This window comes from Hordeum vulgare, chromosome 7H, assembly GCF_904849725.1.
Source record: "Hordeum vulgare subsp. vulgare chromosome 7H, MorexV3_pseudomolecules_assembly, whole genome shotgun sequence".
NCBI classification, from domain to species: domain Eukaryota; kingdom Viridiplantae; phylum Streptophyta; class Magnoliopsida; order Poales; family Poaceae; genus Hordeum; species Hordeum vulgare.
In genome coordinates this window covers 622,682,920-622,698,774 of record NC_058524.1, presented here as the reverse complement: position 1 = coordinate 622,698,774, position 15,855 = coordinate 622,682,920, and the positions used below count along the sequence as shown (strand labels likewise).

Here is a 15,855-nt window from a genome sequence, read left to right as displayed (position 1 = left end):
CAGATCGAGGTGGAAACTTTGCTCTCGGCTACTTGGCAAGGCCGGCGATGGCGGTGCAATTCTGTGTCTTCACCTTCCTGAAGGCGTCGCCATGGAGAAGATCCACTCTTCTATCTGCTAGCTTCGAGGGAAACCCTGGATAAGTTGATCGGATGACAGCGACGCTCTTTTGTCGTTCCTCCCTTGGGATCGTAATTCTTGGAGGTGTGCATTGATTCGAGTGACCAATGGACAGTTTTTGTGGTGCAGTGGCGTTTAAGGTAACACCTCGACGATGTGGAGTCTCGGCGGCGTGGCCGAGCAGGGTCTCGGTGACGGATGTGTGATTATGGGATGCACGTAGGGAGGTGTCGTGGATGACGGATCAGGCAAGGTCGATGAGTCTGGCAAGGTGGATGTGCCAGTACCTGGTCTGAAGGGATCGGTGGAAGATGGCGACGGAAGCCTATGAGAGTGGGTCGGACCGGTGTGTGTCCAGATCCGGCAATGCGGCATGGTTGGGCCCTGCGTTTTAGATGTTGGGCTTTGGTGCGAGGTTTGTTTGGTATTCGGCTCGAACAATCGATACCCCTTCATGACTTGGATATGAGTAGTGATACATATTATTAAGATGATGGTTCTAGACTTACTAATCTATTATTCGCTCCGTTCCTAAATATAAGACCTTTTAGAAAATACACTATATAAATAACATATGAATGTATATAGATATATTTTAGAGTGTAGATTCACTTATTTTACTTCGTATGTAGTCTTTTAGTGAAATGCTTAAAAATCATATATTTAAAAACGGAGGGAGTACTTTGTAAGGTCTTACCTCTTTTTGAAAGGAAAAGGTGATGACACGTCATGCTTAATTCCAGGTATGCAGCAGTACATATTTTACCACTGTCCACTTCCATTCATTATCTACTTATTTACAGTTACACTGGTTGCTGAAACTAATTTCAAGGCTACAATTAAGAAGGATGGAAGTAATAAATTTAGAAGATGTGGAGCGTGTGTATGTTGAGAAGCGCGACCCTGGTCTGCACCAGGCTCCGGAACACCTTCTCGCTGCCGGCCTCCAGCTCCTCGATGCACTCCTCCAGCTCCTCCAGCCTCTCCGCCACGGCCGCCACCGCCATCCCCTCCTCCCCAGACCCCGTCGCCGGCGACTTCTTCTTGTTCTTCTTCACCAGGCACACCAGCGCCGCCGTGCCCTTGCACGAGCACGACTCCGCCTCCACAGACCCGGACATGGCCGCCACTGCCCCGAACAGCGCGGCGGACGCCGAGGCCGTCGCCGCGGCCGACTCCATCAGCAGCCCCGTCACCTCGGCTTCGGCCGCGCTGCCTTGACCACCGCCGAGGATGCTGAGGCGCGACGGCCTGACGGCGCACTCCCTCGCCATCGCGGCGAGGCGCGTGAGCTCCTTCCCGGCCCTGCGCTGCGCCCGCACGGCCGAAGCCAGGCGCGCACCGTCGCGGCGCCGCACGGCGGCCAGCGCCTCGGCGACGTCCTGCTTGAGCGCGACCACGGTCTCCTGGAAGCAGCCGTGCGCGTCGGCGAGGCGGAGGAAGGAGTCGAGGAGGCGGTCGACGCTGCCCCCGGCGCCCGAGAGCGCGTCCTGGGCCTCGGGCAGGTCAAGCAGGTCGCCGAGCGCGGCGTGGAGCGCGTCGACGTGCGCCAGCCCCGTGGCCACGGAGGCGGCCAGCGCCGACGGCCCCTGCTGCGCCCAGGCGCGCACGGAGCGGATGTGGGTGTGGAGGTGCGCCAGGATCGGGTGCGAGCGGCACGGCAGGCTCACGGACCGCGCGTGGTACGACGACGACGGCGCGCGCGGCTTGGAGGAGGACGGCGACCTCGACGGGCTCAGCGGGAACGAGATGGAGCGCACGAAGGCGCGCGCCATGGCCACTTGAGAGCTTGATGATCGTTGGTGTTGGCAGCTGCGTGCGAGACAAGTGTATGTGTGTGGGTGTCTCTCTCTGTGGCGTTGGTGGCTTATAAAGATGGAGAGCTGAGAGCTCTATGGAGTATGAGTTGAGCTGGACATGGTCTGTTGTCTGACAGTGACACGCGGGCGTGCACGTGTGAATCAATTTTTCAGCTGTACCGTTGTGTCAGACCACACAAGTGGCACTGTTGCACCGTAATGCCAGGATCGTTCTTGGTTTCTGGCATCTGTTTTTATTCCTTTTCTTTTTGTGATTGCGGATCAACAAAATCAGGTTTTCAATCGAGATTCAGGAGATCAAGGCTACCCTCCCACGGCTTGGAGGATCGAGCCACCGCTTTGGCCAGGAGAAGGTCTACAACAAACCTTAAATTTGTTGCCAAGGGCTAAATTGAATTCTGAACTCAAGCTACCGCTTTGATTAGAAAAATGTTCAGACAAATCATAAACTTATAGATGGATACTAAATTGAATTCTGAACTACATATGTCTGAAATAATCATAGCAAATTTCGTGATTCCGATCTATTTTAAAATTTGAAAGCGTTTATCTCGTATTCGCTGAGGTGTCAAGCCACGTTGGTAGCTGACGAGACATTAGGAATCGGCTACAGGCGAGCGAATCAGGAGTGCAGTCGCTTGCTACTCTCGTGCGTAGATGTATCCTCGCCGCCCTTTCTCTCCTTTGTATTTTGTTCTTTTTATTTTTCTTACTTTTGTTTTGTTTTTACCAGTTTTTCTATTGTTTTTCATTGGCTTTCATTTTTTCCCTTTGTTATACTTTTTTTTCCTTTACTATACTTTTTTTACGGGAGTTATATTTTGCTTTTTTTAAATACTAAAAAGTGCATCTGCATTATTTGGTTTCAATGAACGCATCCTCACACGGAAGCGTGCAGCGAGTCATCTTATTTTATTCTGTTTTTTAGAAATACTATAACTTTTGAACCGAGCCTCAGAACGACGATCCGTTTTCACGACTGTGTTTCTTATGACGAGCTTTTTAAAACTAGATCCCATATGAATAGGTTTCGATAAAAAAAATTGAGCAACCGTGTCATGATAATTAGGCAACTTAAGTGCTAAAGAAAAGCAACTTTTTATTAGTATTCATAGTATGATCGCCTATTAACAAATTTTTTAAAAAAATTATCTATCATGACTAGAAGGTTAAATAACTTCACCCTTTAGCAATCACATGGCAAATGTGATCATCTATTTTCAAACTGAAATGGTTAAATTATGTGTCGGATTTGCATGTTCGGCTCCGCATGCGTTGAATGTCCTTTAATTCCTGTATGAAAAATAATTCAAAATGCTATAACTATCAAACCGTGTGTTGAATTTATGATATGTTTTCACCATTAGGTTCCTCGTGATGAAGTCTTCAAAACGAAATCCCATATGAATATGTTTTTAAGAATTGTTTTCAAAAAAAACTTCGATGCTATATGAGGCAACTTTAGTACTAAACATAATCAACTTTGATGCTTCATGAAATGCATCGTGTGTATACACATGAGTTGCTTGTTGAACACACTCAAGTTGCTAAAAAAACATAATAAAAATTGCTAACTTTTTTGTGATACTCGAATGCAATTATTGCAACTGTTCATAAATATCTGGTAACTGAACATCAAACATAGGCAATTGACCATCGGTAATAGGCAACTGAGCATCAAAATTAGGTAATTTTATAATATTTTGTAGGCAACTGAGCATCAAAATTGAGCAATTTCATAGTATTTGTAAGCAACTAAGCATGAATCATAGGCAACTGATCATCATTATTTAATTATGTAAAGCTTTTAAAGGTGAATCTAGTCAACTGTTAGTCGTGGTAACCAACTTAGAAGAATTCTTTGCTGATATATAGTCATACTAAGGGCGGAAAGAAGTTGCTTGCCTACAGCACGAAAGTTGCCTCATCTAGCACATAAAGTTGCTCAAAAAAAAGTTCGTCGAAACCTATCCATATAAGATCTAGATTTGAAGAGGTCGTCGTAAGAAACACACTCTTGAAAATGGATTCTCATTCTGACGCTCAGTTCAAAAGTTATAACTTTTTAGATTTTTTGAAACGGTAATAAATGCATGTGGTTGGTTGTCCTCAGGTCCGTCTACTACCACGAAGGGACGCTGCTACGCTCAGTAGCCACATCCTTTTGTTTTTCACTTGTTTTTTAATAATTTTGGTTGTCTTATGTTTTTTGTAGGTTTTCTTTGTATTGTATGCTCTTTGCTTATTTTTTGTTTTTTCTTTATTTTAGTTGGTTTTATTTTGAGGCACATGTCTACTTTTTGCACAATGTACGTTTTTAGCACACACATGAAGTATTTTTTTGATACATTTTGGGTGTCTTTCACATGCGTTACATACACTTCTTAAAATACATGTTTTCAACACTTTTTTGAATACACCATAAGTTGTTTTCAAAATACACATTGTATATTTTTTATTGAGAATAAACAGGTTTTTCAAACTACAAGAACATTTTCTCATGGTTCAAATATTTTCTAAATTGTATGCGCTTTTTTTAATACTAGTCAGTCACATTTTTAAATGGTATGAATTTTTTCATTAGACAAACATTTGTTTACATTGTATACACGTTCTTTTCAAAATCTCAAAAACACATTTTTTTAAACTCATGATTTTTTTTAAATATTACATTTTTCTAAATGCAAGGAACAATGATTTTGAATCACAGGTGGTATAAACATTATAAAAAGGACATAATTTTTAAAAATGCATGAAACATTATTTTTACACATGATTAACATTATCCTATACATGTCGAATGCATGGTTAACATTCTTCCAAATTTTATGTGAAGTGTTTCTCATAACTTATATATCTGGATTATTTTAAAATATAAACATTAGTAAAATAATAGTACAAAGATTAAAAAATCTGGAAAAATGGAAGACACAAACGAGTGACATCAGCGTGACATGTCCACGTGGTTATTCGACCAGTCCAACATCAGCTCTTGTAAACGACCACATGATAATATTCCCAACACGCGGCACATAGCCTCAACCGAAACCAACAATCCCGGGTTTGACCTGGCACATCGACAATTCTTGTTTGGGAATGCTCTCGAGGTTCAAAATATACCGGGATCACAGAGTTTGGGTCCTGATTTCAAGAGTTAGGTGTTGGATTCGATCCAACTTTCATCTAGAAGTTCAAGGTTTGTTTTGGACACTTTTCCTTTGGTGATGGCCGGTGTGGTGGTGTTCGTGTGTCATTGTTGTTTGGGAACGCTCCCAAGGTTCAAAATAGACCGGGATCAAAGAGTATAGTGTGTTGATATCAAGGATTAGGTGTTCAAAGTTCAATTCAACTTTTGTTTACAAGTTCAAGGTTTGTTTTTGACATTTTCCTTTGACGGTGACTAGTGTGATTTTGTTTATGTGTCGTTGCTAGCTTATAAAGATGAAGTTGATCTAAGCTGAGCTCTCAAGTAGAAGCGTGAGCTGAGATGGATGTGGTCTGTTGTGTGACACTCTGCACGTGTGTGTGTGTGTCATAGAAGGAAAGTGAGTGATGAGCTAGTAAGAGCATCCACAACCGGACCCCCAAGCATCCAATAATCAAACGGCTCAGTCATTGTCTTGACATGAGAAAAAAAAGGAAAAAGGCGACCCAAGCAGACCCCAACTTTCTCCCCATATGACGGGACTATGCGCAAATCGCTATACACACGAAATGTTGGGAGGGTATGGGGATGTCTGGGCAACCCTCCACGTAGGATGCGACACACCACGAACCAATTTTCTCTTTCTTTATTCTCTATTTTCTCTTTCTAACTCCATCCCCACCAATCACATGCATTTAACCGGACAATTTGGGGAGGATGGAGGAGACATGGTTGCATGCATGCACAATTGAGGCCCAAAATGGACGTGTTGGGTCCATGAATGTCCGTGAACGTTTGGGGGATCAAAATTAGCCAATCCTAGTTGTTGATGCTCTGATGTTTTCATATGTTTCGTTCTGTGAGACAAGTGGTACAATTGCAATGCAATGCCCGGATTGCTCTTGGTTGTTTTTCTTGCTCCTTTTTTATTCCAGATTGTTCTCGAGAATATAATAAAAAAATTGATCGAGATTTGATGACCCACAAGTATAGGGGATCAATCGTAGTCCTTTAGATAAGTAAGAGTGTCGAACCCAATGAGGAACAGAAGGAAATGACAATCAGTTTTCAGCAAGGAATTCTTTTCAAGTGTTGTAGACGACAGTGGTAGATAGTTTTGTAGCAAGATAATTCGTAACAAGTGACAAGTAACAATAGTAGCAAAGGTGCAGCAAGGTAGTCCAATCCTTCTTGTAGCAAAGGACAGGCGTGAAAGTACTCTTATATTAAGCAGGCGCTCCCGATGACACATGTGAATTTCTGTTTAGTCATATTCATCATGTAGAGTTGATTCACGTTCTTTACTTTGATAAGTTGATATGTGGGTGGACCGGTGCTAAGGTGTTGTTTTTACTTGAACAAACAACCTACTTATGATTACCCTCTCTCGCAAGCATCCGCAACTACGAAAGAAGAATTAAGATAAATCTAACTACAGATTAAATGTCTAGATCCAAATCAGCCCCTTATAAAGCAACACATAAAATGGGGTTTAATCTTCTGTCACTCTCGCAACCCATCATCTACTTGTTAACCCACAATGACTTCCCATAGGTCCATAACATGGTGGAGTGTCATCTAGTCGATGTTCACATGACACCACAATGAGAAGTAACAACATCCATATCATCAAAATATCGAACGAATACCAACTTTACATGATTAATTATAACAAGACTTCTCCAAGGTCCTCGAAAAAAGGTAACTATTCACACCTCATCAACATATTCAAGATCATAGGTATAACAATGGTGATTAAGGATCTAAATGTAATGTCTTCTATCGAGTAATCCAACAAGTATCAGTTATAAGATGTAATCAACACAACTAGTAACCCACACGTATCAATCTGAGGTTTTGAGACAAAGATTGAATACAAGGGATGAACTAGGGTTGGAGATGAGATGGTGCTGGTGATGATGTTGATGAACATTTGGTCCTCCCATGAAGAAGGAAACGTTGGTGAGGACGATGACCTCGATTTCCCCCTTCCGGAGGGAAGTTCCCACAGCAGAATCTCTCTGTCGAAAAGCAAAGGGCCTTTGCCCAGGTTTCCGCCTTGAGACGGCGGCACTTCGTCCCGAAAGGTTCCTTATGATTTTTCTAGGTCAAAAGCACCATATAGGATAAAAGGGGCGTTAGAGGGCCAGCACGAGGCCCATAAGCCATTAAGGCAGGGCGAGGGGGTGGACGCACCCTATTGGCCTGTGGCCAGCAGGTGGCCCCCATATGGTATATTTTTGGTCCAATAATTCTTAAATATCCACAAAAAATTTCTCATGAACTTTCTGATCTCTTCGAGTCTGTTGATTTTTCCGTCTTTTTCTCGATTTCCCGGTACAGAATTCTAGTTTTCAGATATTTCCCTCTTTGTGATGTACCTTGCATATTTAAAGAGAAAGGGCATAAGAATTGTATCATAGTACGGGATAATGGACAAGAATAACACAAATATCAATAATAATTCATCATGAAAAATGGACATATCAAGATTCAGCAGAGCAATGGCCACAACAACCATAAGATGGAAATGATACTCAGCAAATCCAGTCAAGATTCAAACTTTTTTTATTTGGAAACTATTTTTCTGTATTCATGCCCTTCTCATGAAATTGAGTATGACATTTCTTTACATAAGAAACGAGTATCCTACACTTGAAGAACTATCGGGGTATGAAAATTAATTTCCAAAAAATGAGCTCTTGTGTTTTAGTAAGGCCAACGAGGTTGAGGGTTAGTATAAGCAACTGTTTTTTTGTGATGTGGGGTCCTTTCCGTTTACATACCTTAGAATATCATTGATCACTGCAATCTCACTAACAAGGAATATAAAATAACTGAAGACCGTTTAAAAAAAACATCAGTTCGAAGGGTATACTTCTGTGTATGGACGATGACTTACACTTATCAACGCTATTTTCACTAGCAACCGATTTTCATGTTTGTCCTCTTTTGATATATCCAAAGAAGTGTTAAAAAATTCTAGATTTTTATTGTAGTATGTTCTTCTGCGAATGTGAGAAGCATAAAGGGAAGTGCATACTTGCCAAATGGCATTGGTGTAGCTAGGGGGTGACCAGGGTAGTCCATGGACCAACCTAGGATTTTGCCAGCGCACCACATACTTTAGCTTAAAAAAACATAGTGGAGACTACAAATTAGCTTACCCAAAACATAAATACCCAAAAAAGACAATCCCCATGATGACTTATTCACGATTGTTTCATCATAACTATAGTAAAATTGCGGAACAAAACATAAGTTACAGAAAGAGGTGACATTTATCATTCCCTATTCATCCTTGTTGAACCGTTGTAAAGCGACGACACATGTTGCATTGTAGTACTGGTGACCGGCGGCTGTCAGTAGTGGGTGGCCTACACATGTTGCATGTGTGTACATGTGACCAGAACATTACTCATAGCAACACTAGCAGGCTAAATTTATTGTTATTTAATTATATGGGAAGATATTGAGCGATTATATGAGAAGATATTGAACAGACACAACCAATATAATATGAATCTCCAATAGGGCATAGTTTCTGGAAAATTAACCTGTCAGCCGAATAATCGCAACCAATCAGAGTAGTTATTTATGCTCCTTACTTATCGAAAACTGAGTTTGGTACGACTGTATATAAAAATTAAGTTGACTCTAAAGTCATCTTCCAAGCATACTAGAAACCTAGGGATTCCCATATTTTAGGTTGGTTTGATGAAGGTGAATTTTATTTCTTTCAGTTTGAATATTTCAAAATAAGAAATGGTCAAATTGGATTTTGGGGGGACAACCGGCTATGCAATTTTCCTTGAAAACATAGCCTAACGTGCCACAAACAACACACCAACCGGGCAACCATTCATGCTTAATTAAGAAACAATGCCTTCGACCTCCTCTAGTGATAGAGACTAAATTTTTAGAGGCTTACACACATAGTTTAATTCATGCACTATAGATGTTTCCTGCAAAATCATACGAAGTTGACTCGGCCAAGAGAAACTCTCCGACCTTTGCTGCCAATGGTTGGATCATAGAGTTGTATCTATTGGGGAGATCAGGTATTTATATCCAAATGCTCGTGTGATTTAGGAAAGAATTTGACTACTTGGTAAATCCATCATACAACGATAAAAACCAGTTGTGTCCACGAAACGTTGAAGGGCCTGCATCCATAACCTTTTTACAATCTCCACGAAACATTTATGGAGTCAGTCATAACAGACTCATGTTCTTCGAGACTCTGCATACAGCTTCCATTAATGTGGCATCTCGTCTGGAGAGTTCGAGGGCTGGACTAGTCAAGGTTATGCACGGAACACTGACAAAGGATTAGATGTCGCCGTAGCTCAGGAGTCTTGTTTCTAAGTCGTTTTAGTGGGCATATGTTAGAGTGGAAGATCAGGTGTACCAAGTGGAGTTCCCTAGGAGAGAGGATTTGATCGCCTCTTGAAGTTTGGATTCAAAAAAGTTACTCGGAGTAAGTGTATTCTCGAATTTGATGAGTGTAAGAAAACTTAGCCGAGAGGAACGCCACTAGAGAAGGTTTGGATCAGACTTTTAGGTGTTCCAGAGTCACTTCTTAATGACCTTCTTATTGTTTGGAGTCTCAGCTCTTTGTTAGGAAAACAGAGACGGTCGATACGCCATTCACGCGCAAACATGGCATTGCGAGGTTGCTTGTTGGTGTGTTGGACGTGGAGTATGTACCCCATTTTTTCCCTAGTCTTACGATTATATGCATTATGAGCCGATATGACGGACGACAGCGATTGGAGTGCGAACCAACGGGCTAATGGAAACCTTGGTGAGCATGGTGGTAAGTCCCATGGTATGCGACAAACCTTCCAGTCCTCGAAGCTAACACACACGATGTCTAATAAGGGGACCACCTTGTCTTCGACATCGATGGCATCTCTCCGCTTTGGTTCGTTTCAGGCGGTATCTGTTGGAAATATACCCTAGAGGCAATAATAAATTAGTTATTATTATATTTCTTTGTTCATGATAATCGTTTATTATCCATGCTATAATTGTATTGATTGGAAACACAATACTTGTGTGGATACATAGACAAAACACTGTCCCTAGTAAGCCTCTAGTTGACTAGCTCGTTGATCAAAGATGGCCAAGGTTTCCTGGCCATAGGCAAGTGTTGTTACTTGATAACGGGATCACATCATTAGGAGAATCATGTGATGGACTAGACCCAAACTAATAGACGTAGCATGTTGATCGTGTCATTTTGTTGCTACTGTTTTTTGCGTGTCAAGTATTTGTTCCTATGACCATGAGATCATATAACTCACTGACACCGGAGGAATGCTTTGTGTGTATCAAACGTCGCAACGTAACTGGGTGACTATAAAGATGCTCTACAGGTATCTCCGAAGGTGTTAGTTGAGTTAGTATGGATCGAGACTGGGATTTGTCACTCCGTGTGACGGAGAGGTATCTCGGGGCCCACTCGGTAATACAACATCACACACAAGCCTTACAAGCAATGTGACTTAGTGTAAGTTGCGGGATCTTGTATTACGGAACGAGTAAAGAGACTTGCCGGTAAACGAGATTGAAATAGGTATGCGGATACTGACGATCGAATCTCGGGCAAGTAACATACCGAAGGACAAAGGGAATGACATACGGGATTATATGAATCCTTGGCACTGAGGTTCAAACGATAAGATCTTCGTAGAATATGTAGGATCCAATATGGGCATCCAGGTCCCGCTATTGGATATTGACCAAGGAGTCACTCGGGTCATGTCTACATAGTTCTCGAACCCGCAGGGTCTGCACACTTAAGGTTCGACGTTGTTTTATGCGTATTTGAGTTATATGGTTGGTTACCGAATGTTGTTCGGAGTCCCGGATGAGATCCAGGACGTCACGAGGAGCTCCGGAATGGTCCGGAGGTAAAGATTGATATATAGGAAGTCCTGTTTTGGTCACCGGAAAAGTTTCCGGCTCATCGGTAGTGTACCGGGAGTGCTGGGAGGGGTGCCGGGGACCATCGGGAGGGGTGTCACGCCCCAAGGGGTCTCATGGGCTATGGGAAGAGATAAACCAGCCCCTAGTGGGCTGGAATAAGTTCCCACTAAGGCCCATAAGGTTTGAGAAGGAAAAAACACAAGGTGGAAAGAGTTTCCAAGTGGGAAGGTGGAATCCTACTCCAACTAGGATTGGAGTAGGACTCCTCCACCTCCAATTTCGGCCAAACCTTGAGGGTTTGAGGCTGCCTCTTCCCTCCCCCTCCCTCCTATATATACTGAGGTATTAGGGCTGATTTGAGACAACTTTTGCCACGGCAGCCCGACCACATACCTCCACGGTTTTTCCTCTAGATCGTGTTTCTGCGGAGCTCGGGCGGAGCCCTGCTGAGACAAGGTCATCACCAACCTCCGGAGCGCCGTCACGCTGCCGGAGAACTCTTCTACCTCTCCGTCTCTCTTGCTGGATCAAGAAGGCCGAGATCATCGTCGAGCTGTACGTGTGCTGAACGCGGAGGTGCCGTCCGTTCGGTACTAGATCGTGGGACTGATCGCGGGATTGTTCGCGGGGCGGATCGAGGGACGTGAGGACGTTCCACTACATCAACCGCGTTCACTAACGCTTCTGCTGTACGATCTACAAGGGTACGTAGATCAATCATCCCCTCTCGTAGATGGACATCACCATGATAGGTCTTCGTGCGCGTAGGAAAATTTTTGTTTCCCATGCGACGTTCCCCAACAGTGGCATCATGAGCTAGGTTCATGCGTAGATGTCTTCTCGAGTAGAACACAAAAGTTTTTGTGGGCGGTGATGTGCGTTTTGCTGCCCTCCTTAGTCTTTTCTTGATTCCGCGGTATTGTTGGATTGAAGCAGCTTGGACCGACATTACTCGTACGCTTACGAGAGACTGGTTTCATCGCTACGAGTAACCCCGTTGCTCAAAGATGACTGGCAAGTATCGGTTTCTCCAACTTTAGTTGAATCGGATTTGACCGGGGAGGTCCTTGGATGAGGTTAAATAGCAACTCATATATCTCCTTTGTGGTGTTTGCATAAGTAAGATGCGATCCTACTAGATACCCATGGTCACCACGTAAAACATGCAACAACAAAATTAGAGGACGTCTAACTTGTTTTTGCAGGGTATGCTTGTGATGTGATATGGCCAACGATGTGATGTGATATATTGGATGTATGAGATGATCATGTTGTAATAGTTAATATCGACTTGCACGTCGATGGTACGGCAACCGGCAGGAGCCATAGGGTTGTCTTTATAACTAACGTTTGTGCTTGCAGATGCGTTTACTATTTTGCTAGGACGTAGCTTTAGTAGTAATAGCATGAGTAGCACGACAACCCCGATGGCCACACGTTGATGGAGATCATGGTGTGACGCCGGTGACAAGAAGATCGTGCCGGTGCTTTGGTGATGGAGATCAAGAAGCACGTGATGATGGCCATATCATGTCACTTATGAATTGCATGTGATGTTAATCCTTTTATGCACCTTATTTTGCTTAGAACGACGGTAGCATTATGAGGTGATCTCTCACTAAAATTTCAAGACAAAATTGTGTTCTCCCCGACTGTGCACCGTTGCTACAGTTCGTCGTTTCGAGACACCACGTGATGATCGGGTGTGATAGACTCAACGTTCACATACAACGGGTGCAAAACAGTTGCGCATGCGGAACACTCGGGTTAAGCTTGACGAGCCTAGCATGTGCAGACATGGCCTCGGAACACATGAGACCGAAAGGTCGAGCATGAATCGTATAGTTGATATGATTAGCATAGAGATGCTTACCACTGAAACTATTCTCGACTCACGTGATGATCGGACTTGAGATAATGGATTTGGATCATGTACCACTCAAATGACTAGAGAGATGTACTTTTTGAGTGAGAGTTCTTAAGTAATATGATTAATTGAACTAATTGTCATGAACATAGTCTAATGGTCTTTGCGAATTACGATGTAGCTTGCGCTATAGCTCTACTGTTTTTATATGTTCCTAGAGAAAATTTAGTTGAAAATTGATAGTAGCAAAACTTTGCAGACTGGGTCTGTAAAACCGAGGATTGTCCTTGTTGCTGTGCAGAAGGATTATGTCCTTAATGCACCACTCGGTGTGCTGCACCTCGAGCGTCGTTTGTGGATGCTGTGAACATCCGACATACACGTTTCTGATGACTACACGATAGTTCAGTGCAAAATACTTAATGGCTTAGAAGCAAGGCGCCGAAAACGTTGTAAAACGTCACGGAACATAAGTGATGTTCTAAAGAGATGAAATTGTGATTTCATGCTTGTGCCCTTGTTAAGAGGTATGAGACCTCCGACAAGATTCTTTGTCCACAAAGTAAAGGAGAAAGGCTCAATCGTTGAGCGTGTGCTCAGATTGTCTGAGTACGACAATCGCTTGAATCAAGTGGGAGTTAATCTTCCAGATGAGATAGTGATAGTTCTCCAAAGTCACTGCCACCAAGCTGTGAGAGCTTCGTGATGAACTATAACATATCAAGGATACATACAATGATCCTTGAGCGATTCGCGATGTTTGACACTACGAAAGTAGAAATCAAGAAGGAGCATCAATAGTTGATGGTTTGTAAAACCACTAAGTTTCAAGAAAGGCAAGGGCTAGAAGGGATACTTTGTGAAACGGCAAAACAGTTGCTGCACTAATAAAGAGACCCAAGATTAAACCCAAACCTGAGACTAAGTGCTTCTGTAATGAGGGGAACAGTCACTGAGGCGGAGCAACTCTAGATACTTGGTAGATAAGAAGGCTGGCAAAAGTCAAGAGAAGTATATTAGATATACATGATGTTGATGTGTACTTTACTAGTACTCCTAGTAGCATGAGGGTATTGGATACCGGTTCGGTTGCTAAGTGATTAGTGATACGAAATGAAAGCTACGGCATAAACGGAGACTAGCTAAAGACGAGGTGACGATACGTGTTGGAAGTGTTTCCAAGGTTGATATGATCAAACGTCGCACGCTCCCTCTACCATCGGGATTGGTGTTAAACCTAAATAATTGTTATTTGGTGCTTGCGTTAAGCATGAACATGATTGGATCGTGTTTATTGCAATACGATTATTCATTTAAAGAGAATAATGGTTACTCTATTTTCTTGAATAATCACCTTCAATGGTTTATTGAATCTCGATCGTAGTGTTACACATGTTCATAATATTGGTGCCAAAAGGATACGAGTTAATGATGATAGTACCACTTACTTGTGGCACTGCCGCTTGAGTCATGTTAGTATAAATTGCATGAAGAGGCTCCATGCTGATGGATCTTTGTACTCACCTGATTTCGAATCACTAGTGACATGCAAACCATACCACATGAGCAAGGCCTTGTTTTCATTGAGATGAAATAAGATAGTAACTTGTTGGAAGTGATACATTTTGATGTATGCAGTCCAATGGGTACTGAGGCACGCAGTGGATATCATTATGTTCTTACTTCACTGACGATTTGAGTAGATACTAGAGTATTTACTTAATGAATCACAAGTCTGAAATATTGAAAAGTTCAATTCTGTTTCGGAGTGAAGTACGTTGTAACAAGAGGATAAACTGTCTACGATATGATCATAGAAATGAATATCTGAGTTACGAGTTTTGGTACACAGTTAATACAATGTGGAAATTGTTTCGCAGTTCATGCCACCTGGAACATCATAGTGTGATGATGTGTCTGAACGTCATAGCCGCGCACTATTTGGTATGGTGCATACTATGATGTCTCTTATCGAATTACCACTATCGTTTATGGGTTATGCATTAGAGACAACCGCACTCACTTTAAATAGGGCGCCGCGTATTTCCGTTGAGATGACACAGTATAGACTGAGGTTTTGAGAAATCTAAACTGTCGTTTCTTGAAAGTTTGGGGTTTCGACACTTATGTGAAAAAGTTTCAGTCTGATAAGCTCGAACCCAAAGCGGATAGATGCATCTTCATAGGATATCCAAAACAGTTGGGTACATCTCCTATCTCAGATCCGAAAGCAAAGTGTTTGTTTCTAGAAACGGATCCTTTCTCGAGGAAAGGTTTCTCTCGAAAGAATTGAGTGGGAGGGTAGTAGAACTTGATGAGGTTGTTGAACCATCACTTCAACCAGTGTGTAGCAGGGCGCAGGAAGTTGTTCATGTGGCGCCTGCACCAATTGAAGTGGAAGCTGATGATGATGATCATTGAGCTTCGAATCAAGTTACTACAAACCTCGTAGGTCGACAAGGTCGCGTACTGCTGCAGAGTAGTACGGTAACCCTGTCTTGGAGGTCATGTTGTTGAGCAACAGTGAACCTACGAGTTATGGAGAAAGCAATGGTGGGCCCAGATTCCGACAAATGGCTGGAAGCCATGAAATCCGAGAGAGGATCCATGTGTGAAAACAAAGTGTAGACTTTGGAAGAATTACTTGATGGTCATAGGACTATTGATTAGAAATGGATCTTTAAAAGAAGACAGAGATGATGGTGATAAGTCACTATTAAGAAAAGCTCGACTTGTCGCAAAGATGTTTTCGACAAGATCAAACAGTTGACTATGATGAGACTTTCTCACTCGTAGCGATGCTAAAGGTCTGTTAGAATTATGTTAGTAGTTGCTGCATTATTTGTGAAATATTGCACATAGGATGTCAAAACATTGTTTCCTCAACGGTTTCCTTGAGAAAACATTGTATGTGATACAACCAGAAGGTTTTGTCGATCCTAAAGATACTAACAAGTATGCAAGCTCCA

The 15,855-nt window shown here is 42.6% G+C and overlaps 1 protein-coding gene across 1 annotated transcript; it reads right to left on the bottom strand.

The window, feature by feature from the left end:
• Positions 1-878: 878 nt before the first annotated feature.
• Positions 879-2,081, bottom strand: LOC123411698. The gene has a single exon (XM_045104659.1). It carries the CDS (start codon positions 1,893-1,895, stop codon positions 984-986), a length of 912 nt encoding a protein of 303 aa, XP_044960594.1. The 5' UTR covers positions 1,896-2,081; the 3' UTR covers positions 879-983.
• Positions 2,082-15,855: the final 13,774 nt, after the last annotated feature.

Excerpts from the sequence above, each read along its gene's own strand:
- LOC123411698 (XM_045104659.1), bottom strand. The coding sequence starts at position 1,895 with ATGGCGCGCGCCTTCGTGCGCTCCATCTCGTTCCCGCTGAGCCCGTCG.